Source organism: Eleutherodactylus coqui, chromosome 6 (genome assembly GCF_035609145.1).
Source record: "Eleutherodactylus coqui strain aEleCoq1 chromosome 6, aEleCoq1.hap1, whole genome shotgun sequence".
Taxonomy (NCBI): domain Eukaryota; kingdom Metazoa; phylum Chordata; class Amphibia; order Anura; family Eleutherodactylidae; genus Eleutherodactylus; species Eleutherodactylus coqui.
The window spans coordinates 163,885,159-163,912,796 of NC_089842.1; the positions used below are offsets into that span (position 1 = coordinate 163,885,159).

Consider the following 27,638-nt stretch of genomic DNA (forward strand, 5'->3'; position numbering starts at 1 on the left):
TTTCTTCCACTCACTCAAGGTAGGGGTCCTGGGATGAAAACTTCTCAACTTCCATCTCTTCACCACATGAGGGTTTAAGGTACCCCCATGTGGCCGGAATGCTCAATCCACTCTCAACCATTGAGTGGCTTTTGCTTACACAGCCCAACATTCCCTTGGTTTTTAGTTCTCCGGAAAAGCAAGTGATTCCGGTAAGTGAGCGATTTGTCATTCAGTGCCCTCTTGGCAGCCACTTGTATACTGGACAACTATCACTTGAATTCGGGTAATAATCACCCTGTGTAAAAGTGCCTTAACTCTGTGGCAAACTACTCCACCCAGTTTATCAGACCATTCAATCCTTAACTATACATGTGTCACTTTACTCCATTATTTATTCTGTTTTTCTCTGTGTCAGACTACTCCCTCCTCAAGAATGTAACTTAGAGGCCCGTGTTGCATATGGGTGGCTTTACAAGGGACAGCTATCAGCCAAAAAAATCGCTCAAATGAGCGATTTTCTGCAATAGACCCGAAAGGGCACTGATTGAGAAATCACTCAGGAGTTGCCAGTCATTTTCAGTTCTCTGAGAACAATGTGACTAGTGAGTGACTTTTTGTGCAGATTAAAGAGGCAGTCTTTCATCTTTAAGTGACTGCCTGTTCACACTGAATCAGTGAGGGGAGGCATGCGGGCGGAAGACATCTCCGGCACATTTTGTCTCCATTCCCTCAATGATTATCACCCGTGTGTGAAAGAATGGGTGCAATAGCCATTGGGATGACTGTCAGTGCCGTGTAAAGTAAGCCTTGCTTCTTTTAATATCAGCTTTGTCCTCTGAACTGAACAATAGAAGATCTTGGTATATGCTGGACAAGGTCAATTGATCCCATTGACTTTAGTAGGATCTGTATGGCTTTGGGGATGTGATCCTGCCTTTTTCTGAATGAAATAGTGCAGCATGCTGTACTATTTCATCTGAATTTTATGTGCAGAAGCTCCGAGCAAAGCTTCTAGTGCAGATATTTGCATGGCCTAACAGGTAGCAGAGTATAGGACTAATATTTGGTTCATGAAGTTTTGACCCGGAGCTGAGCTTCACCAGCCTCTCCTCACCCACAGCATACAAAGTGGCAGGGAGAGAGCTGTCAATCTGTATGATGGGGGCGGGGAACAGCCGGCAAGGCCGCCTCTGTGCCTCTGTGACTTGGAGCTTGGCTCTGAGTCAAACTTCATAAACCTGATGACGGTATCCCTTTAAAGAAGAAGCACAATTAGTAATAACTATGGATGGTGGAAGGGGCAGTGGAAAATTTAACAGACGCTATACTAAGGAAAGGAGAAAAGAACAGTTGAGACAGAATGGAGACTAAGATTATCTTAACTTTTTCTTACCAAGAACTGTCTCGTAGCTGAAGGTGGTTGTAGCATAGCCATGCCGTGGGCCCTGACGACTTGTGCCCCGGCCCCACCATCAGACCTTAATGTGTTTGTTTCTGTTCTGTGAATACCAATGACGTTCACAAATATAACAGGTTATTTTTTTTGCCACCCTTCTATAGGTAATATATGTCTAGATTGTTATAAAAATGCTGGATATTTCTAGGGATTTTAATTTTAATGAAGACCTTACCGTTTTGAGGAATCTTGGCAGTGAGGCAGCTATTACATAATTTATAGAACACCCTCAAACCAGGTGGATTTAATATCTGGCAGCACTGCATTGGAAGAAAATACACAGAAAATTTGTATTTATTATACCTAGTTTTATTTTCCCTGTTTATTCCAGAGAATGGTACAAGAGGAATTTTAAGATCACATTTCTTATGGGACAAGTCACTTTACAGAGAGCATTGAGGAAATTAAGGAAAACTGGATGAAATAGACTAAATTGGGAAAAGAAAGAGATTTTAATTTAAAAAAATAAAAAATGTACAAAAATTCTGAAATCTGTCTGTTATTATCTTGCTAGTTTGAAGAGTATTTTTATGTAGTGGTGCAGATTGCTACATGTTTTTTGATGCACTGTATTTTCCACTAGAAAGAATGCTTTCATGGTTAAAAGAAAATTGCATAATATGCAGACAATGGTACTTGTCATAGTTTTTTCTGTTTTTTTTTTTAATTATTTTTATTAGTTCTCACTGAATCCATGAGAAACAAAATCGTCTGTGCAAGATCGGAAGTAGAAAAAGTTCAGTATGGACCCATACAGTAAGCTCCCATGGGCATAATAATGGTGGTTGCAGGGAATGCAACTGGGCGTGGAGGGAGGGGCTGCGTGGTACATAATGATCAAGCCGGCAAATACAGCAGTCTTCGCACCTCACTCATATCTAGTCTAGCTTAGCTCTGTGCTTGTGAAGCAGCTGCTCAGGTGGGAGGGGTACAAGTCGTCCCACCAACACAGGACTTCTCGATTAAGGCCTCTCTCACACAGGCGTTTTTGTACAGCGTTTAGCTCTGCTTTTTCAGCACAGCGCTAAACGCTGTACAACGCTCCTATTCATTTCAATGGGGCTGCTCACACAAGCATTGCTTTCACAGCGTTGCATGTTCTATTTTTGGCAGTTTTCAGCCCTGTATTGCCCATTGAAAAGAATGGGCAGCGGTTTCAGCGCTGCCGAAAACGCGGCACAACTTGGTAAAAAAAAAAATCTATAATCTCCTAACAGGTGATATCGCTGTCCCGGTGTCTCTCTCTCGGGACTTGTCAGCCGGTAGGGGAACATTTTCTCTGGTGACGGAGATTTGAAATCCCTGATTCCAACGAGAGATTGCTCTGATTGGCTGAACGCCGCTGATTGACAGTCCACTCAGCCAATCACAGCCAGCACTGGATGCGTCCAATCAGAGCCATTCATTCATTAAATGGTTGTGATTGGACGCATCCAGTGCTGGCTCTGATTGGCTTAGTTAGCTGTCACTCAGCGGCGTTTTGCCAATCAGAGCAATCGGCCTGTTTCACAAGGTCCTGACAGCGACTTCACCAGCTAGGTGAGTATTGATTTTTTTTTTCTTTTATCAGCAGCCTTGACTGCGCTTTCAGCTGTACTGAAAACGCAGCCATAACGCATGCCAGTGCTGCTGAAACCGGGCGGAATCTGCAGTAAACACAGCAGTGAAAAACGCTGCGTTTCTGCAAACGCCTGTGTGAGGGAGGCGTTTTGCTACGTGCACATGGACTGATAAAAAGTTGCACCCAATAAATTCGAGTGCAACTTTTTATCCATCTGTGTGCGTGTATCGGGACAGCACACGGACATCTTGTCAGTGTGCTGTCTGATGTGCGGGACACCACACGTTGACGTGTACTACTTTTCAAATGAATGGGTGCTATTTCCGTATGGGGTTCGAAAGTCAGATGGAAAACTTGTCCATCCGTGTGCATGTAGCCTACACCGGAGAAGCTTTTACACTCTGTCACCTCGCTCATGTGTAAACACTGCGCTGGTGTGCAGCACTATGCATGTAATCAAAGCAGCTATTCAGTGAGTGGCTGGCTCATTCTGGATGCTACTGTATAGAGTATACTTGCTGACAGAATACTGTAACCATGGGTAAAGTATGCGGTGGACTCTGAAATGAGTATTTGTATCTGATCTAGGCTGTGCAGGGCAGCGTATTAGAGAAACATATACTACCGTGTCAAAAACAACGAAATATAACTGTGGCATCTCCTGGGCAGGCTCTTTAACCCTTCCAAGACTGGCTATTCTGCAATCCACTCTCTTGTCGTTAGGTATAGAGCTTCTGTAGTAATAAACACAGGGATATTTCCTTAGTAACAGGGGGAGGAGCTATCTTCACAGGTTGTTTCCATGCACTCAGAGGCTGCAGGCTGGCAGATCTGCAGACACTGTGATAACTATCTCCAAAATCTCTTCCTATCCTGCTGTTACACCTTCTGTCTCTGTGTCAGCTTGCCAACTGTAAGTATCTGCTATAACAAGCTTAAACCACTTGAATAAGGAGGCCTAGCTAGCTTTACAACCTTTCCCAAAAATAAGACAGTGATTTATATTTATTTTAGTCCCAAAATATGTGCTAGGGCTTATTTTCAGGGGATGTATTATTTTGAATTGGCTGAGCGGTGGTGAGCGATGGCTGCGGCTCAACCAATTCAAAGATCCCTTCCCACCACAGCGATGGCTATGATAGGCTGAGCGGCTGAAATTCCACAATAAACTTACAGTAATGAACAGACCTCATTCACACACAGTGGACGAAATCTGCAGTGGAGTCTAGTCCTGCTCTAGAACCCTTCTACATACCGCTAGGAACTGGTGTTTGGAGCTGCCGGTGGACCTCTATATCAGTACATATCGTCATATCCTTGATTTACCTGTTATTTTGGTCCAGATTTTTTATCTTATTAAATTGGAAACAATACAATTACTAAAAACAGATAAAACTAAAATGGTAGAACTTTTATTTAACATGTGTTGTTTAATTAGAGAATATTCAGAGGGTTGTAGAGGCAAAGTTATCTACAGGAACATAATTCCAGTGGCTGGATGTAGGACACCGTTTAAGCCTAAGGGACACTTCGAGCTGCTCTGTTCTTCTATCTAGTGGAACATGTATTCGGTATCCTTGTATCTTGTCACCACCAGGCTGATGGGTGGAGATGGGCTGAGGTAAGGGAAATGCCCAGAGCTTCTTATTGGCAGCCACGTACACACCCCCACTGCTGTGCCCGGAGCTCTGTGCTAGCTGCTTATTGGCTGCTTTATACACACGTTCAGCCACCTTCAGGGAGCTGCAGAGACCAGCAGCTCGGTGAAGAGGCTTCACAGAGGGAGGATTGGAAAGGCTTCACAGAGGGAGGGAGCTCCCTCTGTGTCGCTGGGTTGTCATGGCAACAGGACGGCAGATACAGGGGAACGCAGTGAACGCTTTCCATACACTACTATGGAAAGCGCATCCCCACTGTCCACGGGTGGAGAATCATAGCGATTCCACATCAAATACCACCCAAAGCACGCTATGGCAAAACTCGATTTCCTCTACACAAGCAAAAATGTATTGCGATTTTAAGCTCGCGGAGGAGAAATCGCAGCAAGCTGCGATACTGTTTGGCTTCCATGCAGACGGCTTCCATCGATGTCAATGGAGCCGTCCGCCTCGTGACCATTCGACAATTATCATTGTGGAAAGGTCACGGGATCCACGTCATTACTTAGCAACGGCGCGGCATAATCAGTACTGCACATATGCGCCGGCCGGCTCATCCACAGCACAGATTATGATGACTTCGGATAGGGTTGCCGGCCAGGCACAGGGTCAGATTCCTCTGTGGGATCCGACTTGGCCATGTGCAGGTGGCCTAAATGTTCAGTGGTGGTATATAGGGCACAAGACCACTAGGGCCAGTAATTGGCTTCAGTGGTCATCGTCACCGTCGCAGTACTGTGAACAAAGCCCCGCAGGACATGAACCGCTGAGTATATCGTCCGTAGTAAAGGTATGAAATATTATAAAATAAAGTAAAAATTACCTTGGATGGCCTTTTAATGTTTCAGGTTGGTTTCTGTAGCCCGCAGCAAACATTGACACTGAATGTAACTCCACTATCACTGGAAAGCTGCTAGAATAGATGCTAATGTAATGCCTGGCTGGACCAAGTGGGACCTGTCTGCTTTTTGCAGTGTCACAGAAGTCCTCGCAAGAATTGTATTCAAAGTACATGTTTGGTGGAGTTGGTGAAATATTTTACACATGGCTTTTCCCTTTGTTATAACATTCCTTCCCCAGCAGGTGGCAGTGTTGCTATAGACGTTTATGAGGAACTTTACACAGTAAAATGCAATTATTTCAACAACAAATGGACTTGATCAGTCTCATTCTAGATTACCAAAGAGCCATAGGAAAAAGATCTTTACTAGTAAGGGAAACGGAAAATTCTTAACAGTTTTATAGGCAATGTAAAATCTAAACGTTTTGTACTTTTAATAAACAGTCATCTGTTGGCTTAAAATGAGTCGTATTTGTATCTCCAAATAGTTGGTTTTCTCTTTGTACGTTGTCAGCTTCTGCCCACCTGTAGACTCTAAATATGACTGGGTTGGTCCTCCTGATAGATGTTCCAATCTTCGCCCAATCAAATACTTTATCCCAGTAGATGAGTCTCCTTTGGAAAGAAAACTCAGGGAATTGCGTCAGGAAACACAAGACTGGAATCAAAAGTTTTGGGCAAAACAGAATCTGACTTTCATTAAGGTAAAAACCCTCTTTGTGAAACAGCCTATTGACCCCTTGCTGCCAAGCCACTTTTCATTGTCCCTTTTATATCCTCTCCTTCTTAGAGCAATAACGGTCTATATCTCACTTTAGTTAAATGTTTTGTTTTTTTTAACCAGTTTAAGTTGTGGCATACAACCTAAAACTGCGAGGCCTCCCAGAAGACATACCCCCAGACGCCCTGCATGACTGTGTAACTGCCATCTTCAATAAACTGATGCAGCGTCCGGAGGACAGAATAATAGAACTGGACAGGGTCCACAGGATGCTAGGGGGCAGAACACGGAACGCCAACCTGCCTAGGGATGTAATATGTCGGGTGCATTTTTATAGGCAAAAAGAGGAAATCCAACGGCTGGAATGGGAAAGAGGCCCAGTCAAATTCAATGGAGCGGAGATCACTATCTTGCCCGACGTCTCTAGGCTGACTCTCAACAGTAGGAGAATGATTCGCCCCTTGCTCGAGGCAGCGCGCAGAGCAGATGCCACATATAAATGGGGTCATCCTTTCCACCTGATCCTCCGGAAAAGAGGGCGCATCTTTACGGTTAGATCCCCGTCAGACCTGGAAGGAGCATTCAGGTTCCTGGAGGTCCCAGCGGTGCCGATACCGGATTGGACTGAACCCATGGATTTTGCCCCCACAATCCCCTGAGCAAAAGAGTCTCCCAAGAAGAGGACACCAACACCCCAACCTTGGAATGAGATTTACATAACATACACACTTAACATGGGACTCACTGACTTTGTTCTCGTTTGTTTTCACCGTTGAAAGTTCGTCAGAAAGTGCCCTCAGGCGAAAATGGACACACAAACAGCAGACTATACAGTAACAGTCCCGCACTTGACTCCCCATACAATAGATCCCTCATTGGCGGCGGCCTGGAGCTCCCAGGCAGGATTGTAAAAGAAAGGAACTTACACAAGAAAAGAAAACGGTTCCATCTCTACCAGATAGATACAGTTAACAGATTTGAGAGCCCGGAGGTGGCCTTGCTGATTCGGTGCACTTCCACGTTTTCCCCCAGTAGGGTATCAGGGGACCTGGTCTGGCCTCACGGTTTGGAGGCATCAGGCTCCCTGATTAAGTTGCAGTTGCTAACCACTAGGTTGGTTAGAGGTTAACCTTCTTGTTATTGTGTTCTCCCTAGTGTGTCGTGTGTTCCCCCAACTGACCCCCACCTCCCTGCCTCTTCCTTCTCCACCTATTCCCTCTGCATACCACGTCCTCCCTCCTTTCCCGGAGCTAATCTTCTAGTAACGACCCCAAAGGTCACAGGTAACCATGTCACCGGATCCTAATAACCTTTCGATAATTTCAATTAACGCACAGGGCCTAAATGTCCCAGAGAAAAGGTCCTCCATCCTCCATCTACTCTGGAAGAAGAGAGCACAGGTGGCCTTCATCCTGGAAACCCACTTCCGTACGAACGCCTGCCTGAGGTTCGCGGACACCAGATTCCCAAAAGCATACCACAGTACGAATGCTGAGTCCAAGTCCAAAGGGGTCTCAATCCTCCTGGCCAACTCCGTTCCATGGGAGCACGGGGAGACGCGTTACGACCCGGGAGGCAGGTACCTGTTCCTCAAAGGTAAGCTCGCCAGCACACCAATCACATTTGCCGCGATTTATTCCCCCAACTCCGACCAGGTGTCCTTTCTCGAGAGGCTCCTGGAGGACTTGGAAGAATTCAGAAAGGGCACCCTGGTGCTAGGAGGAGACGTTAATGTCCCCCTGGACCCATGGATAGATACAGCTAAGGGATCTGACAGCCTCTCCGCCTCCGTACACCGCAGGATCAAGAGAACACTCCACAGTCACCAATTGGTAGATGCATGGAGAATATTGCACCCCATGACCAAAGATTACACATTTTTCTCCCACCCACACAACACGTATTCCAGAATTGACTACTTCCTCCTCCAACATTCCACACTATCGTCCCTAGTCTCGGCAACAATAGACAACATTACCTTCTCAGACCATGCCATGATCACATTAACAGTAAAATTACCCTCCCTACACAACAGAACATGGTATTGGCGGTTCAATGAGTCCTTCCTCCAAGACCCGGTAATCGCGGACGAAATCCACAAAACGATAAAAGACTATTTCACTCATAACACAACGCCAGATGTAGATCCACTAACGATCTGGGAGGCACACAAATGCGTAATCCGCGGACAGTGCGTCAACATAGGCTCTCGCATTAAAAAGGAATGATCCGCACGCCTTAAAAAACTACTGGACCAGATCCAAGAGCTAGAGACCACCCATAAATCTACCCACGACAGCGCTAGAGGGGCAGAACTGTTCCATCTTAGGGAAAAGGTCCGCTCTTATTGCCTGGGGAGGGCCAAAGCAGGCTTAGCAAAATGCAGGCGGCATTTCTATGAGTTTGGAGATAAACCTAGTCGCACACTGGAACGAGCACTGCGGTCCATAAGAGCCAGAACATACGTCCCGCACATCAACAACTCCAAAGGCCACGTACAACACTCACCGCAACAAATAGCCGGTGCCTTTCGGGAATATTACCACTCTCTTTACAACCTATCTCCCCCACAGTCATCGCAGGCGAGAGAGCAAAAGAGAGCCACAATTCGAGAATACCTGCAGCAGGCGAACCTATGCAAATTCCCGCAGGAGGCAATAGACACGATGGAAGCACCCATCTCACCAAGCGAGCTAGCAGAAGCACTCACAACCTCCCAGCCCGGAAAAGCCCCGGGACCAGACGGGATCACTTTAACAAACTACAAGAAATGCACGGAAACTCTGGCCCCCCATTTTATCCAGGCATTTAATTCCATAACCACCGGGAACGAAATTCCCAGAGACACCCTAACAGCTAATATCTCGGTTATCCCTAAAGAGGGTAAAGACCCCTCACAGTGCCAAAGCTACCGCCCAATTTCCCTGCTAAATGCTGACCTGAAATTATTCGCCAAAATTCTTGCAAACAGGATCTCCCCCTACCTACAAACCATAATCCACATAGACCAGGTGGGCTTCGTCCCAATGAGAGAGGCAAGGGACAATACAACTAAAGCCATTAACCTAATCCATGCAGCGCGCAAACTCCTCTTGCCAATATGCCTACTGTCCACAGGCGCAGATAAAGCTTTCGACAGGGTGGAGTGGGACTTCCTGTTTGCAACTATGACACACATGGGTATGGGACCTAACATGCTGCAGTGGATCACGAGCCTATACTCTCACCCAACAGCATCAGTAAGAGTAAATGGCCAGCTCTCAGAGCCTTTCCCCATCACGAACGGTACGAGACAGGGGTGCCCTCTGTCACCCTTGATTTTCATTCTATGCCTTGAGCCATTGCTGACAAAAATCCGCGCTAACCCAAATATACACGGGATCACAGCAGGCGACATGGAACACAAGATAGCGGCCTATGCAGACGATCTCCTATTCTTTATCTCCGACCCACAAATCACTCTACCAAACTTTTGGCCGAGATCAAGCACTACTCAACACTATCTAATTTCAAAATCAACTACCATAAGTCGGCAGCGCTCAATGTTTTACTCACACAATCCCTAGTAGAAGAACTCAAGGACTTCTTCTCTTTCACATGGGCAAGGGAGCATATTAACTATCTAGGAACAAACTTAACGCCGAGAAGTGAGGACTTATACACGGCTAACTTCCCAGCGCTCCTAAACAGGGTCAGACAAGACCTCAGTCAGTGGACCAAAGGCACATTCTCTTGGTTTGGTAGAGGATCAATTATTAAAATGAATATCCTTCCCAGAGTCCTTTATCTAATCCAAGCCCTCCCCATACATGTTCCAAAGAGCTTTTTCCAACACATTCTCTCTCTTACCACCACATTTATCTGGGCAGGAAAGACATCCCGGATAGCATGTAACACGCTGACAAGGCCAAAAAAAGAGAGCGGCCTGGGGTTACCGGACTTTGTGAGATACCACCAAGCGGCTCACTTGGTACGCATAATAGACTGGCATCGGCACTCTGCACTCAAGCAGTGGATAGCCATCGAACAAGCTGCGTCACATTCACCGTTGGTGGCCCTCCCTTGGTCGGACGGCCCCAGCCTAGGAGAATTGACGCGACACCCCACCATCGGCCCCACACTGTCAATTGCTGCCAAAATATTAGAGATGATAGACTTATCCCCCAGGCCATCCCCACTGTTCCCTATCCTGGGTAACCCAGACTTCCGCCCGGGAGGGGAGAAGGGAGTATTCCGCACATGGCTCACAGAAGGTAGATATAGGGCGGAACACTTCTTACAAAATGGCCAGTGGCTTTCAGTGGACACGTTGAGAGGGCCCACCGTTCCAGCCCTCTCCCACTCTGGCAGACACTACAGCTAAGACATTTCTTACAGTCCCTACCTCAGCCAAACAGGTTCTCCCGCCCAAAAACACAATTTGAAGCAATATGCACTGAAGAGGGCCCCTCTAGACACACTCTATCCAGAATTTACAATATCCTTATTTCACAACCGGAAACCGCCCCCCCCCCCCCCCCCCCCAAGATACATTGAAAAATGGGAAGAGGAAATGGGAATCAATCTCACCACAGAGGAAACAGACAAAATATTCACTATCACACACTCTGCATCCATCTCCAGCAGAATACAAGAATCCGGCTTTAAGATCCTCTCCAGATGGTACAGGGTGCCCTCCCACCTGAATAAGATATTCCCGTCGGTCTCCCCCATGTGCTGGAGATGCGGATCGGAGCAAGGGACCATACTGCATGTCTTTTGGGACTGCCCGGTGCTGGCGGGCTATTGGTCAGAGGTCTGGCGGATCTCCTCTAAGTTTACCCAATACACCCTACCAAGGACACCTGCGTTCTTCCTCCTACATCATAGTGATATCCCGCTGGCTGCTTACAAAAAAATCGGTAGTCTGCTTCTTGGTGAACGTGGCGAGGTCATGTATAGCCAGACGCTGGAGACAGACAGCCCCGCCATCGCTGGCATTATGGCTAAACACAGTTAACTGGATTAAGGAGATGGAGGACCTCTCTGCAGCACTAAAGGGTACGCAAGAAAGGTTCCGCAAAACATGGTACCACTGGATAGACTTCCAAGACTCGGAAGAATACCGCCAGCTACTTAACCCCCAAACTAACTAAACTACCCCCCCTACCCAGCCACACCCCCCTCCGCCCTAATCCCATCAACTATACACCCAACCGCAACCCTTGTGCGCACCCTTCATGTGCCTTGTCTGTCTCATTAGACACCTTTGAACATGTTATACAGTGCATAAAGCTATGAAGTTCGGCATAGTGTACTGTGGAAAGAGCTACAGATGGAGCCAGGAAGTTAAGCAAGATTTGATTTATTATATCATACCATTTGACACGTTTTTACGTTTACATGAAAATTTTCTCTATCTAACCATCTTTCTAATACTGAGACACATTGGCAATGTGAATGAGGTTGAACCTTAAAGTTGTAACTCAGTTGTCATTGAATAACTACCTGCAATAAATAAAGAATTTATTTAAAAAAAAAAGAATCAAAGATCTATCGTCCATGAATGAGCTTCTTGTGAAATGTTTCTAGAAAGATAATTTGTCCTGCACCCGGTGTCATTAAGGTTGCATAGCTAGTTGAATAACTGTAATGGCCAAAATGGCCTAATAAATCTGTATGACCGTGTTGTAAAATGATGATCGTTCGTTGAACGATTGTCCAACCACTAACCTACTTCATTACCTTTATTTGATAAAACCTATAGAGCCCATTTAAATCATGTGGTTTGCCAAGACTTCCATAGACAGAGATGCAGTATTACTTACTGATGCACTCCTTGAGATTTGTTCACATCCTTCACAATGTCTTAGCTTAGTCTCACTAATCTGGGCATAATCTATAGCAAAGTTCATCCTACTCAAGGAGTGTGCAGACTATACTGCAGACTGTAATCTGCCAAGACTAGACTGCAGACTCTAATCCCATCCACAATTTTTAATGCATTTATGTATTTTTAGGACAAAGAAGAATTTATCATCTCAAAATTTCATGCCTTGGGTTTGGGGCAGAGAGATGAAGAAGGTGAGACTACCTGGAAGTATATAGGTTCCTTTATCCTTGTGAACAATAGAATTTAATTGATGTAACTAACAATTTTATTATTCTGCCTTAAGGCCCCTTTACACGCAACAATTATCTCTCAAAATTTGTTCAAACGGCCGAAAGTGAGTGATAATCATTACGTGTAAACGTGGGCTGTCGTGCACTATTTGTCCACTTGTTGTTAGCCAAGGCTTTTAAGCCAGCATAAAAACCATTGTTTGGCCACTGGAAAATTTTTTCAATTGACTGCAGTTCGTTCAGTTTTACAGCGTTTTAGCGATAGCTTTGTTTGCTATGCATATTAAATTACTACAGTGCCAGGAGGAGAACAATGGAATCTGCTGGCCAGATGTTTGCTCAGCTGGGCGAAGTGTTTATGTGATAACCATTACATAAACACATGCCCAGCTGAGCAAACAACTCGTGGAGGAAAATGAGAATGATTAAAGCCATTAATCTGCACACGTATTTTATTAAAAAATGTGGGCAGTTCATTCAGTCATGGGGTTGTTGAAGCGATAATCGTAGCGTGTACAAGGGCTTTTAGGGGGAGACAAAATGGATTGATTGCGAATTGGCAAGATGGATTGATTGCTTCCCATGTTTTTTTATTTTAAAGTAGTTGTCTAATTATGTAAATCCACTGAAGTCAGCCCAGTGATCAGCTATTATCACAGAGGAAGATCCAGCCAGCTATATGCTCTAATAGGGTAAATATACATGGATTATAGTAATGAGGGAACAAAGGGTGGCTTTACATTGGATGACTGTTGGGTACTTGAACATCTATCAGATGTCCCAATGATTTTCTCTCCTCTGCTTTCACATGGGAGTAAAAATCGCTCACTGAATGGAGGCAGTGCATTCTGGCAATCTCTTAAGGTTGCCCCATCCCCATTCAGAGTAAACAGGCAGTTGTTCATAGAGGATCGACTGCCTGTTTGCATGGACCAATAGTTGTTTGGTTTTTAGGTGAGCTAAAAACTAAGTGACTCCAATAAGTAGGCCATTCTCACTTACTTGCCCTGTCACCCATAATCGCTCTTTTGAGCATTTACTTCGGAGACTATCTGCCCATATAAAGCCACCCTGATAAGTGGTAATTTCTATACTCTACTATAATGTCACTAACTTAACGAGTGGGACTGCACTTATAATCGCCTTCAAAGCAAGGAGCATGAAGTATACTGAAGGCTTATATTTTTGTATTCCCTCTATGCAGTGCCACACAAGCTCGATCACTAATAGCATCACATGGTAGTTCTGCAAGCGGCAGCTCCAAAACCACTAAGTTACACCATGCAAAGTTACACTTCCTAGCATGCTGGGAGTTGTAGTTTTGCAATAGCTGTACAGCCACAGGTTGGAGATTGCTGATTCATGTAACACTGATGTGTTTGTCTCCAGCTGGATCATAAGGTCGATAAATTCTGCTCTTTATTCTCACATTGCTGTCTCATCATATTGATCAATGCATGCTATACAGGAAATGTATTGTTCTTGCCAAAAATCTTCTTTGTCCTTCACAGGACATAAAAGGACATTAGATGCAGAAGTGATGGCGGATTTTTATAAGGATTTCCTTAGCAAGAACTATGCAAAACATGCACAATATAACAGGTATTTTTATTATCCCTTAAGCCCACCATAGGTCTGCAGTACACAGATTGCAGTGTATTATGGGATGTCCATATGTTGGTTGGGTGAATGATATACACAACAATACACCAGCCAATCCTCCCTAAAGGCACCTTTACACAGTACGACTATCGGGTGCAATAGCCGTACCAGCAACAATCCTGTGCTTTACACTGGAGTGACATTCGTTCAAGGGAATGAAGGTGATGTGATCGCCTACATTCACAGTAAACAGGCCAATAATCACCCCGTGTAAAAGTGCAAATTACTCCACCCAGTTTATCAGAATATTTAATCCTCAACTATCCATGTGTCAGTTTACTCTATTCCATCACCATTATTTATTCAGTTTTTTTGTGTATAAGACCACTCCCTCTTGAAGAATGTAACTAAGACGCTGTTCACATAATTGTGCCACTTAAAGCCACCCATGTCTGCCAGAAAATGGCGACTTTCAGCAAGAGAAATCACTCAGTAGTCGCTAGTCATTTTCAGCTCTCTGACTTCTTGCATAAAGTAAAGAGGCAGTCTTTCATCTTTAAGCGACTGCCTGTTCACACTGAATCAGTAAGTGGAGGTATTCGGTCACAGAGATCTCTGAAACGTTTTACCTCCTTTTACTGAATGATTATCACCCCTGTGTGAAGTATGGGAGCAATAGCCATTGGGACGACTGTCAGTGCCATGTAAAGTAAGCCTTGCTTGTTTTAATTTCAGCTTTGTCCTACCGAACCGAACAATGGAAGATCTTGGTATATGTTGGACAAAGTCAATGGATCCTATTGACTTTAATAGGATCTGTATGCCTTCTGGAATGTCACCGTGCTTTTTTTCTGGATGAAGTAGTGCAGCATTTCATCCTGAATTTTATTCCTGACTTCTGCCAGAGGCTCTAAACAAAGCCTCTAGCGCAGATATGAGCATAGCCTAATGGGTAGCAGACTATAGGACTAATATCTTGGTTCATCATGAAGTTTGACTCGGGGCTGGGCTGCTCCAGCGTCGCCTCGCCTACAGCATGCAAAGTGACAGCTTTAGAGATGAGCGAACGTACTCGTCCGAGCTTAATACTCGTTCAAGTATTAGCATGTTCGAGATGCTCGTTACTAGAGGCGAGTACCACGCGATGTTCGAGTTACTTTCACTTTCATCTCTGAGACGTTAGCGCGCTTTTCTGGCCAATAGAAAGACAGGGAAGGCATTACAACTTCCCCCTGCGACGTTCAAGCCCTATACCACCCCCCTGCAGTGAGTGGCTGGCGAGATCAGGTGTCACCCGAGTATATAAATCGGCCCCTCCCGCGGCTCGCCACAGATGCATTCTGACAGAGATCAGGGAAAGTGCTGCTGGTGCCGGAGCTGCTATAGGGAGAGCGTTAGGAGTTATTTTAGGCTTCAAGAACCCCAACGGTCCTTCTTAGGGCCACATCTGACCGTGTGCAGTACTGCTGAGGCTGCTTTTAGCAGTGTTGCACAATTTTTTTTTTTGTATATCGGCCGTGCAGAGCATTGCGTCCGCAGTCTGCAGTCATTGTACAGAGTATAGGGCCAGTACTGGTGAGGCAGGGAAAGAGATATTCAGGCTATATAGGCAAAGGGCTTTTTCCAAAAAATTGGGGAAAATACTATATTTGGGCTGCCTGTGACCATCTTCAGTTTACTGCGTGTCTGCTGGGGGTAGTAGTCCTAATTAATACGCAGCTAAACGTTACAGCAGGCTTGCGCAAAATTGTTTCCTGGATCTGCTGTCTCTGTTACATCAGCTCTGTCATCCCACCAGAGGGAAAGAGTATACATAATATTATACGCTGCCTACAGTATCTATCTGCTGGGGGTAGTAGTCCTAATTAATACGCAGCTAAGCGTTACAGCAGGCTTGCGCAAAATTGTTTCCTGGATCTGCTGTCTCTGTTACATGATCGCCGTCATCCCGCCAGAGGGAAAGAGTATACATAATATTATACGCTGCCTAAAGTATCTATCTGCTGGGGGTAGTAGTCCTAATTAATACGCAGCTAAGCGTTACAGCAGGCTTGCGAAAAATTGTTTCCTGGATCTGCTGTCTCTGTTACACGATCGCCGTCATCCCGCCAGAGGGAAAAAGTATACATAATATTATACGCTGCCTACAGTATCTATCTGCTGGGGGTAGTAGTCCTAATTAATACGCAGCTAAGCGTTACAGCAGGCTTGCGCAAAATTGTTTCCTGGATCTGCTGTCTCTGTTACATGATCGCCGTCATCCCGCCAGAGGGAAAGAGTATACATAATATTATACGCTGCCTACAGTATCTATCTGCTGGGGGTAGTAGTCCTAATTAATACGCAGCTAAGCGTTACAGCAGGCTTGCGCAAAATTGTTTCCTGGATCTGCTGTCTCTGTTACATGATCGCCGTCATCCCGCCAGAGGGAAAGAGTATACATAATATTATACGCTGCCTACAGTATCTATCTGCTGGGGGTAGTAGTCCTAATTAATACGCAGCTAAGCGTTACAGCAGGCTTGCGCAAAATTGTTTCCTGGATCTGCTGTCTCTGTTACATGATCGCCGTCATTCCGCCAGAGGGAAAGAGTATACATAATATTATACGCTGCCTACAGTATCTATCTGCTGGGGGTAGTAGTCCTAATTAATACGCAGCTAAGCATTACAGCAGGCTTGCGCAAAATTGTTTCCTGGATCTGCTGTGCGTTCCGTAAGCGAAGTCAGCCTCCAACCACAGGCCAATAAGCGGCACGTTTAATTACAGTGTTCTGTTTCTGCACTACTGGTAATACAGCATGCTGAGGGGTAGGGGTAGGCCTAGAGGACGTGGACACAGGCGAGGACGCGGAGGCCCAATCAGGGTGTGGGCACAGGCCGAGCTCCTGATCCAGGTGTATCACAGCCGACTGCTGCGGGATTAGGAGAGAGGCACGTTTTTGGCGTCCCCACATTCATCTCACAATTAATGGGTCCACGTGGTAGACCTTTATTAGAAAATGAGCAGTGTGAGCAGGTCCTGTCGTGGATGGCAGAAAGTGCATCCAGCAATCTATCGACCACCCAGAGTTCTACGCCGTCCACTGCTGCAACTCTGAATCCTCTGGCTGCTGCTGCTCCTCCTTCCTCCCAGCCTCCTCACTCCATTACAATGACACATTCTGAGGAGCAGGCAGACTCCCAGAAACTGTTCTCGGGCCCCTGCCCAGAATGGGCAGCAATGGTTCCGAATCCTCTCCCACTGGAGGAGTTTGTCGCGACCGATGCCCAAGCTTTGGAAAGTTCCCGGGGTCCGGAGGATGAGGCTGGGGACTTCCGGCAACTGTCTCAAGAGCTTTCAGTGGGTGAGGAGGACGATGACGATGAGACACAGTTGTCTATCACTCAGGTAGTAGTAATTGGAGTAAGTATGAGGGAGGAGCGCACAGAGGATTCGGAGGAAGAGCAGCAGGACGATGAGGTGACTGACCCCACCTGGTTTGCTAGGCCTACTGAGGACAGGTCTTCAGAGGGGGAGGCAAGTGCAGCAGCAGGGCAGGTTGGAAGAGGCAGTGCGGTGGCCAGGGGTAGAGGCAGGGCCAGACCCAATAATCCACCAACTGTTTCCCAAAGCGCCCCCTCGCGCCATGCCACCCTGCAGAGGCCGAGGTGCTCAAAGGTCTGGCAGTTTTTCACTGAGAGTGCAAACGACCGACGAACAGTGGTGTGCAACCTTTGTCGCGCCAAGATCAGCCGGGGAGCCACCACCACCAGCCTCACCACCAGCAGCATGCGCAGACATATGATGGCCAAGCACCCCACAAGGTGGGACGAAGGCCATTCACCGCCTGTGGTTTGCACCACTGCCTCTCCCCCTGTGCCCCAACCTGCCACTGACATCCAACCCCCCTCTCAGGACACAGGCACTACCGTCTCCTGGCCTGCACCCACACCCTCACCTCCGCTGTGCTCGGCCCCATCCACCAATGTCTCTCAGTGCACCGTCCAGCCGTCGCTAGCGCAAGTGTTGGAGCGCAAGCGCAAGTACGCCGCCACGCACCCGCACGCCCAAGCGTTAAATGTGCACATAGCCAAATTTATCAGCCTGGAGATGCTGCCGTATAGGGTTGTGGAAACGGAGGCTTTCAGAGGTATGATGGCGGCGGCGGCGGCCCCGCGCTACTCAGTTCCCAGTCGCCACTACTTTTCCTGATGTGCCGTCCCAGCCCTGCACGACCACGTCTCCCGCAACATTGTACGCACCCTCACCAACGCGGTTACTGCCAAGGTCCACTTAACAACAGACACGTGGACAAGCACAGGCGGGCAGGGCCACTATATCTCCCTGACGGCACATTGGGTGAATTTAGTGGACGCTGGGACAGAGTCAGAGCCTGGGACCGCTCACGTCCTACCCACCCCCAGAATTGCGGGCCCCAGCTCGGTGCTGGTATCTGCGGCGGTGTATGCTTCCTCCACTAAACCACCCTCCTCCTCCTCCTCCTCCTACGCAACCTCTGTCTCGCAATCAAGATGTGTCAGCAGCAGCACGTCGCCAGCAGTCGGTGTCGCGCGGCACGGCAGCACAGCGGTGGGCAAGCGTCAGCAGGCCGTGCTGAAACTACTCAGCTTAGGAGAGAAGAGGCACACGGCCCACGAACTGCTGCAGGGTCGGACAGAGCAGACCGACCGCTGGCTTGCGCCGCTGAGCCTCCAACCGGGCATGGTCATGTGTGACAACGGCCGTAACCTGGTGGCGGCTCTGCAGCTTGGCAGCCTCACGCACGTGCCATGCCTGGCCCACGTCTTTAATTTGGTGGTTCAGCGCTTTCTGAAAAGCTACCCACGCTTGTCAGACCTGCTCGGAAAGGTGCGCCGGCTCTGCGCACATTTCCGCAAGTCCCACACGGACGCTGCCACCCTGCACAGCCTGCAACATCGGTTTCATCTGCCAGTGCACCGACTGCTGTGCGACGTGCCCACACGGTGGAACTCTACGCTCCACATGTTGGCCAGGCTCTATGAGCAGCGTAGAGCTATAGTGGAATACCAACTCCAACATGGGCGGCGCAGTGGGAGTCAGCCTCCTCAATTCTTTACAGAAGAGTGGGCCTGGTTGGCAGACATCTGCCAGGTCCTTGGAAACTTTGAGGAGTCTACCCAGATGGTGAGCGGCGATGCTGCAATCATTAGCGTCACCATTCCTCTGCTATGCCTCTTGAGAAGTTCCCTGCAAAGCATAAAGGCAGACGCTTTGCGTTCGGAAACAGAGGCGGGGGAAGACAGTATGTCGCTGGATAGTCAGAGCACCCTACTGTCTATATCTCAGCGCGTTGAGGAGGAGGAGGAGCATGAGGAGGATGAGGAGGAGGGGGAAGAGACAGCTTGGCCCACTGCTGAGGGTACCCATGCTGCTTGCCTGTCATCCTTTCAGCGTGTATGGCCTGAGGAGGAGGAGGAGGATCCTGAAAGTGATCTTCCTAGTACGGACAGCCATGTGTTGCGTACAGGTACCCTGGCACACATGGCTGACTTCATGTTAGGATGCCTTTCTCGTGACCCTCGCGTTACACGCATTCTGGCCACTACCGATTACTGGGTGTACACACTGCTCGACCCACGGTATAAGGAGAACCTTTCCACTCTCATACCCGAAGAGGAAAGGGGTTCGAGAGTGATGCTATACCACAGGACCCTGGCGGACAAACTGGTGGTAAAATTCCCATCCGACAGCGCTAGTGGCCGAAGGCGCAGTTCCGAGGGCCAGGTAGCAGGGGAGGCGCAGAGATCAGGCAGCATGTACACTACAGGCAGGGGAACACTCTCTAAGGCCTTTGACAGCTTTCTGGCTCCCCAGCAAGACTGTGTCACCGCTCCCCAGTCAAGGCTGAGTCGGCAGGAGCACTGTAAAAGGATGGTGAGGGAGTACGTAGCTGATCGCACGACCGTCCTCCGTGACGCCTCTGCCCCCTACAACTACTGGGTGTCGAAGCTGGACACGTGGCCTGAACTCGCGCTGTATGCCCTGGAGGTGCTTGCTTGTCCTGCGGCTAGCGTCTTGTCAGAGAGGGTGTTTAGTGCGGCTGGGGGAATCATCACAGATAAGCGTACCGCCTGTCAACCGACAGTGCCGACAGGCTTACACTCATCAAGATGAACAAAGCCTGGATTTCCCCAGACTTCTCTTCTCCACCAGCGGACAGCAGCGATACCTAAACAATACGTAGGCTGCACCCGCGGATGGAAGCATTGTTCTCTATCACCATCAAAAACGTGGACCTTTTAGCTTCATCAATCTGTGTATAATATTCATCCTCCTCCTCCTGCTCCTCCTCCTGAAACTTGACGTAATCACGCCGAACGGGCAATTTTTCTTAGGCCCACAAGGCTCAGTCATATAATTTTTGTAAACAATTTTTATACGTTTCAATGCTCATTAAAGCATTGAAACTTTCACCTGAACCAAGTTTTATTTTAACTGGGCTGCCTCCAGGCCTAGTTACCAATTAAGCCACATTAACCAAAGCGATTAATGGGTTTCACCTGCCCTCTTGGTTGGGCATGGGCAATTTTTCTGATGTACATTAGTACTGTTGGTACACCAATCTTTTGGGGCCCTCGCCTACAGTGTAATCCAATAAATTTTTTGCCCACCTGCATTAAAGCTGACGTTACATCAGCTGTGTTGGGCACTGCAATGGGATATATTTATGTACCGCCGGTGGGTTCCAGGGAGCCACCCATGCTGTGGGTCCACAGGGAGTTGTAACTGCATGTGTCCACTTCTAAAGAACCCCAGTCTGACTGGGGCATGCAGTGTGGGCCGAAGCCCACCTGCATTTAATCGGACGTTACCTCAGCTGTGCTGGGCACTGCAATGGGATATATTTATGTACCGCCGGTGGGTTCCAGGGAGCCACCCATGCTGTGGGTCCACAGGGAGTTGTAACTGCATGTGTCCACTTCTAAAGAACCCCAGTCTGACTGGGACATGCAGTGTGGGCCGAAGCCCACCTGCATTAAACATGACATTACCTGAGCTGTGATGGGCAATGCAATGGGATATATTTATGTACTGCCAGTGGCTTCCTGGCACCCACCCATGCTGTGGGTCCACACGGACTTCACAATAGAGAGTTGTACCTGCCTGTGTCTATGAATTAAAAACCCCGGTCAGGTTGGGGCATGCAGTGTGGGCCGAAGCCCACCTGCATTTAATCGGACGTTACCTCAGCTGTGATGGGCACTGCAATGGGATACATTAATGTACAGCCGGTGGGTTCCAGGGAGCCACCCATGCTGTGGGTGCACACGGAATTCCCATTGCGGAGTTGTACTTGCCTGTGACTATTTATAAAAAACCGCGGTCTGACTGGGGCATGCAGACACCTTGACAGAATGAATAGTGCGTGGCACATAGGTTCCCCATTGCTATGCCCACGTGTGCAGCTCCTGATTGCGGTGGCACAGGATTATATTTCTCATAGCCCACAATGCTGTACAGAAGCAATCGCCCCGCCCCTTTTAAAGAGGGTCGCTGCCTAGCCGTGCCAACCCTCTGCAGTGTGTGCCTGCGGTTCCTCCTCATGGCAGATGCACTTATAAATAGACATGAGGGTGGCGTGGCATGAGGGCAGCTGAAGGCTGGGCAGGGACAGTTTGGTGTGTGCTGTGGACACTGCGTTGTGCGGGGGGGGGTTGGGCAGCATGTAACCCAGGAGAAGTGGCAGCGGAGTGTCATGCAGGCAGTGATTGTGCTTTGTTGGAGGTAGTGTGGTGCTTATCTAAGGTATGCATTGCTAATGAGGGCTTTTCAGAAGTAAAAGTTGTTGGGAGGGGGGGGGGCACTCTTGCCGCTATTGTGGCTTAATAGTGGGACCTGGGAACTTGAGATGCAGCCCAACATGTAGCCCCTCGCCTGCCCTATCCGTTGCTGTGTCGTTCCCATCACTTTCTTGAATTGCCCAGATTTTCACAGATGGAAACCTTAGCGAGCATCGGCGATATACAAAAATGCTCGAGTCGCACATTGACTTCAATGGGGTTCGTTACTCGAAACGAACCCTCGAGCATTGCGATAATTTCGTCCCGAGTAACGAGCACCCAAGCATTTCGGTGCTCGCTCATCTCTAGACAGCTTCCTATACACAAAAAAGGAGAGAGCTGTCAATCTGCGTGATGCTGGCGGGGAGAAACCAGGCAAGACCCGCCTTTGTGACTTGGAGTTTGGCTCTGAGTCAAACTTCATAAACCTGGTGACAGAACCCCCTTAAAGAAGAAGTGCAATTAGTAATCACTTTGGAGGGTGGAGGAGGCAGTGGCAAATTTAATAGACGCTATACTAAGGAAAGGAAAAAAAAGGACACTTGAGACAGAATGGACACTAAGATTATCTTAAGATTTTCTTACCAAGAACTGTCCCGTACCTGAAGGTGGTTGTAGCATAGCCATGCCGTGGGCCCTGACGACTTTTGCCCCGGCCCCACCATCAGACCTTAATGTGTTTATTTCTGTTCTGTGAATACCAATGGCGTTCACAAATATAACAGGTTATTTTTTGCCACCCTTCTATAGGTAATATATGTCTAGATTGTTATAAAAATGCTGGATATTTCTAGGGATTTTAATTTTAATGAAGACCTTACCGTTTTGAGAAATCTTGGCAGTGAGGCAGCTATTACATAATTTATAGAACACCCTCAAACCAGGTGGATTTAATATCTGGCAGTACTGCATTGTAAGAAAATACACAGACGGTTTAGTATTTATTATACCTAGTTTTATTTTCCCTGTTTATTCCAGAGAATGGTACAAGAGGAATTTTAAGATCACATTTCTTATGGGACAAGTCACTTTACAGAGAGCATTGAAGAAGTTAAAGAAAACTGGATGGAAATAGACTAAATTGGAAAAAAAAGAGATTTTAATTTAAAAAAAAAAAAAATTTACAAAAATTCTGAAATCTGTCTGTTGTTATTATCTTGCTTGTTTGAAGAGTATTTTTATGTAGTGGTGCAGATTACTACATTACAGCACACAGGCATGTTGTCTGCAGCGGTATGATACCTCCTTGATGCACTGTATGTTCCACTAGAAAGAACGCTTTCATGGTTAAAAAAAACTTGTATAATATGCAGACAATGGTACTTTTCACAGTTTTTTTTAAATTATTTTTATTAATTCTCATTGAATCCATGAGAAACAAAATCGTCTGTGCAAGATCGGAAGTACAAAAAGTTCAGTATGGACCCATACAGTAAGCGCCCATGGGCATAATAATGGTGGTTGCAGGGAATGCAACTGGGCGTGAAGGGAGGGGCTGCTTGGTACATAATGATCAAGCCGGCAAATACAGCAGTCTTCGCACCTCACTCATATCTAGTCTAGCTTAGCTCTGTGCTTGAGAAGCAGCTGCTCAGGTGGGAGGGGTATAAGTCGTCCCACCAACACACAGGACTTCTCGATTAAAGGGGTTGTCCCGCGCCGAAACGGGTTTTTTTTTTTTTTCAACCCCCCCCCCGTTCGGCGCGAGACAACCCCGATGCAGGGACGTACAGACAGCTTACCGGAGCGCTTACCTTAATCCCCGCGCTCCGGTGACTTCTATACTTACCTGTGAAGATGGCCGCCGGGAACCTCTTGCTCCGTGGACCGCAGCTCTTCTGTGCGGTCCACTGCCGATTCCAGCCTCCTGATTGGCTGGAATCGGCACGTGACGGGGCGGAGCTACACGGAGCCGCTCTCTGGCACGAGCGGCTCCATAGAAGATTACAGAAGACCCGGACTGCGCAAGCGCGGCTAATTTGGCCATCGGAGGCCGAAAATTAGTCGGGCTCCATGGGAACGAGGACGCCAGCAACGGAGCAGGTAAGTATAAAACTTTTTATAACTTCTGTATGGCTCATAATTAATGCACAATGTATATTACAAAGTGCATTATTATGGCCATACAGAAGTGTATAGACCCACTTGCTGCCTCGGGACAACCCCTCCCTCACACAGGCGTTTTTGTACAGCATTTAGCGCTGCTTTTTCAGCGCTGCGCTAAATGCTGTACAACGCTCCCATTCATTTCAATGGGGCTGCTCACACAAGCATTGCTTTCACAGCGTTGCATGTTCTATTTTTGGCAGTTTTCAGCCCTGTGTTGCCTATTGAAAAGAATGGGCAGCGGTTTCAGCGCTGCCGAAAACGCGGCACAACTTGGTAAAAAAAAAAATCTAGACTCTGCTTACAGGTGATATCGCTGTCCCCGGTGGCTCTCTCTCGGGACTTGTCAGCTGGCAGGGGAACATTTTCTCTGGTGACGGGGATTTGAAATCCCTGATTCCAACGAGAGATTGCTCTGATTGGCTGAACGCCGCTGATTGACAGCCCACTCAGCCAATCACAGCCAGCACTGGATGCGTCCAATCAGAGCCATTCATTCATTAAATGGTTGTGATTGGACGCATCCAGTGCTGGCTCTGATTGACTTAGTTAGCTGTCACTCAGCGGCGTTTTGCCAATCAGAGCTATCGGCCTGTTTCACAAGGTCCTGACAGCGGCGCAGGGGACAGCGACTTCACCAGCTAGGTGAGTATTGATTTTTTTTTTCTTTTATCAGCAGCCTTGAGTGCGCTTTCAGCTGTACTGAAAACGCAGCCATAACGCATGCCAGTGCTGCTGAAACCGGGCGGAATCTGCAGTAAACACAGCAGTGAAAAACGCTGCGTTTCTGCAAACGCCTGTGTGAGGGAGGCCTTTTGCTACGTGCACATGGACTGATAAAAAGTTGCACCCAATAAATTCGAGTGCAACTTTTTATCCATCTGTGTGCGTGTATCGGGACAGCACACGGACATCTCGTCAGTGTGCTGTCTGATGTGCGGAACACCACACGTTGACGTGTACTACTTTTCAAATGAATGGGTGCTATTTCCGTATGGGGTTCGAAAGTCAGATGGAAAACTTCTCCATCCGTGTGCACGTAGCCTACACCGGAGAAGCTTTAACACTCTGTCACCTTGCTCATGTGTAAACACTGCGCTGGTGTGCAGCACTATGCATGTAATCAAAGCAGCTATTCAGTGAGTGGCTGGTTCATTCTGGATGCTACTGTATAGAGTATACTTGCTGACAGAATACTGTAACCATGGGCAAAGTATGCGGTGGACTCTGAAATGAGTATTTGTATCTGATCTAGGCTGTGCAGGGCAGCGTATTAGAGAAACATATACTACCGTGTCAAAAACAACGTAATATAACTGTGGCATCTCCTGGGCAGGCTCTTTAACCCTTCCAAGATTGGCTTTTCTGCAATCCACTCTCTTGTCGTTAGGTATAGAGCTTCTGTAGTAATAAACACAGGGATATTTTCTTAGTAACAGGGGGAGGAGCTATCTTCACAGGTTGTTTCCATGCACTCAGAGGCTGCAGGCTGGCAGATCTGCAGACACTGTGATAACTATCTCCAAAATCTCTTCCTATCCTGCTGTTACACCTTCTGTCTCTGTGTCAGCTTGCCAACTGTAAGTATCTGCTATAACAAGCTTAAACCACTTGAATAAGGAGGCCTAGCTAGCTTTACAACCTTTCCTGGAACCCTGAAACTGCAGGAATAAGGATTTATATTTGCATATGGACTGTGTTTTTCCAGGTAAGTGAGGACAGACTGCCTGACATCCAGTAGTTGATGTTCCCATCTACAATCATCCTTAGAATCCGGACAAATCTCATTAATATAGAGGTCTTTGAACCTTCCCAAAGTCACTCAGATCCTGATATTTGTCCATTTTCAACTTAAAGCTGACCTGCTATTGTAATGAGATAATCTAATTCACTCTACCTGTCAGTGGTTATAATTTTTAAGGCTGTTCTACACAGAATGGCTCTTTTATTCTAGACAACAAGGCCGGGAGGAGAGACACAGGTGAGGATAAGGCCCCCTCTCCACAGCAGTGATTTCGCCGGCAGTAAACCGCCAGCGAATCACGCCGGCCGACGCTTCCTATAGCATTGCTATGGAAAGCGCCGCCACCTGTCCACGAGCGGAGAATCATTGCGATTCTCCGCTCGCAGCGGGCAATTCGCAGCATGCTGCGAATTGCCCCGATTCTCCGTGGTCAGCCTATCTATTAGATAGGGCTGACTGGCAGAGATTCGGCTGCGGATACCGCATCGCCCGTGGGCAGCCAGCCTAAAGGTTTTTTTACGAATATTATGCAGTCCCAGAAGGGGCAGAAGTGGGGGCATTATTGTTTTTAAAAAAGGGGATAGGAGGCGAATTTATGACCAACGGTGCTAGAAAAGGCATTGTTACTAAAAGGGGTCCTGGGGGACATTATTACTAAACGGGTCAGGAGCAACAATGTTATTAGCAGGAGGGGCATTATTACTAAAAGGGGGCCAGGATGGGGCATTATAACTGAAAGGGGCATTATTATTACTAAATGCAGGCTAGGAGGGGTGTTATTTTACTAAATGGGGTCTGGAGGAGCATTGTTACTTAGAGGCATAAAAATATGCACCATTATTGTGTAGGGAGCAGTATAAGTGGCACTTACTGTGTGGGGCCTACAGGGAGCACAAAAAACAGATACTATTACTATATGGGGCACATGGCATTTTTACTGTTTGGGGCATCATGGATGGGGAGATTGTGCAGAGGTGACTGGAAAATTGAGGAGTTGAAGATGCCTGTGTGTCAAATTCTGCAGAGACAGGTTGTGACCAGGAGAAGTCATGATGGAGGTCTGGACCGGATGGAGTTTTCTTGGGAGAGTGAAGGACCCCAGTAAGAGGGGACATTGGCAGTGATTACTGGAGGTAACTGTACTGTAATCACGTATACAGTCTGTAGAGGGCTTGTGTACTAATACTGTGAACTGGTATCTACCGCTGTTTGGGGTAACATTGTTTTTTGTATAATTTTTTCAGTATTGCGGTATTCTGTGGCAACAGTTCATAGGTATTATTTGGCTCTCACATATTGTTATTATTGGTAATGTTAATCTTTGTAGTGCTTTTTATTCAGTAGTAGTATGGTGGTATTTCGTCACTCTACCATGGTAATATGTGGTATATCATGGTGTGCGGTATAATCTGGTTCTCTAAGGCTGGGTTCACAAGGGGCGGATTTGCTGCAGTTTGCCATTGCATATCCACAGCTTCACAAAACCGCAACATTTACAGTACAAGGCAAAGTCAATGTGTTTGGCAAAAAGCTGCTCTCACAAGATGGAATCTTTCCGCACTGCTGCAGTGCGGAAATGCTGCTGCGGCGCGGTTTTTGAAGACGCAGCATGTCAATTCTTTGGACTTTTCCACAGCGTTTTTTTATCCATGGACCTTTATGGATGCAGCAAAATCCGCACTAAAATATGCTGCAAAAAGTAAAAAGCACCGCGAAAAAAAACGCTTGCAGATTTTCAGAGCCAAAAAAGCGCCCAAAATACGCACGACAAAAATGAGCTTAAAGCAGTTTTGTCGCAGAAGTGTTTTTTTTCTGCAGCAAAACCGCAACGGAAAAACTGCGGCAAATCCACCCTGTGTGAACCCAGGCTCAGGCCTCAGTCACACGGGCGCATCGGCACCCGTACACCGTCGCCGATGCGCCCGTGAGACTGCAGGAAGGAGACAGACGTACCTGCAGACGGCCGTCTCTCTGCAGTGCCGGAGGAAAGAACACATGACCGGCAATGAAGCCGGTCACATGTTCTTTCCTCCAGCGCTGCAGAGAGACGGCCGTCTGC

The 27,638-nt window shown here is 47.3% G+C and overlaps 1 protein-coding gene across 1 annotated transcript; it reads left to right on the forward strand.

The window, feature by feature from the left end:
- The first annotated feature begins 98 nt into the window (after positions 1–98).
- On the forward strand, positions 99–22,859 carry LOC136571785 (cytochrome c oxidase assembly factor 8-like). Its single transcript, XM_066572414.1, has 5 exons — positions 99–191; positions 5,987–6,202; positions 12,219–12,282; positions 13,833–13,923; positions 22,708–22,859. The coding sequence occupies exons 1-5, from the start codon at positions 99–101 to the stop codon at positions 22,802–22,804; spliced, it is 561 nt and encodes a 186-aa protein (XP_066428511.1). The 3' UTR covers positions 22,805–22,859.
- Positions 22,860–27,638: the final 4,779 nt, after the last annotated feature.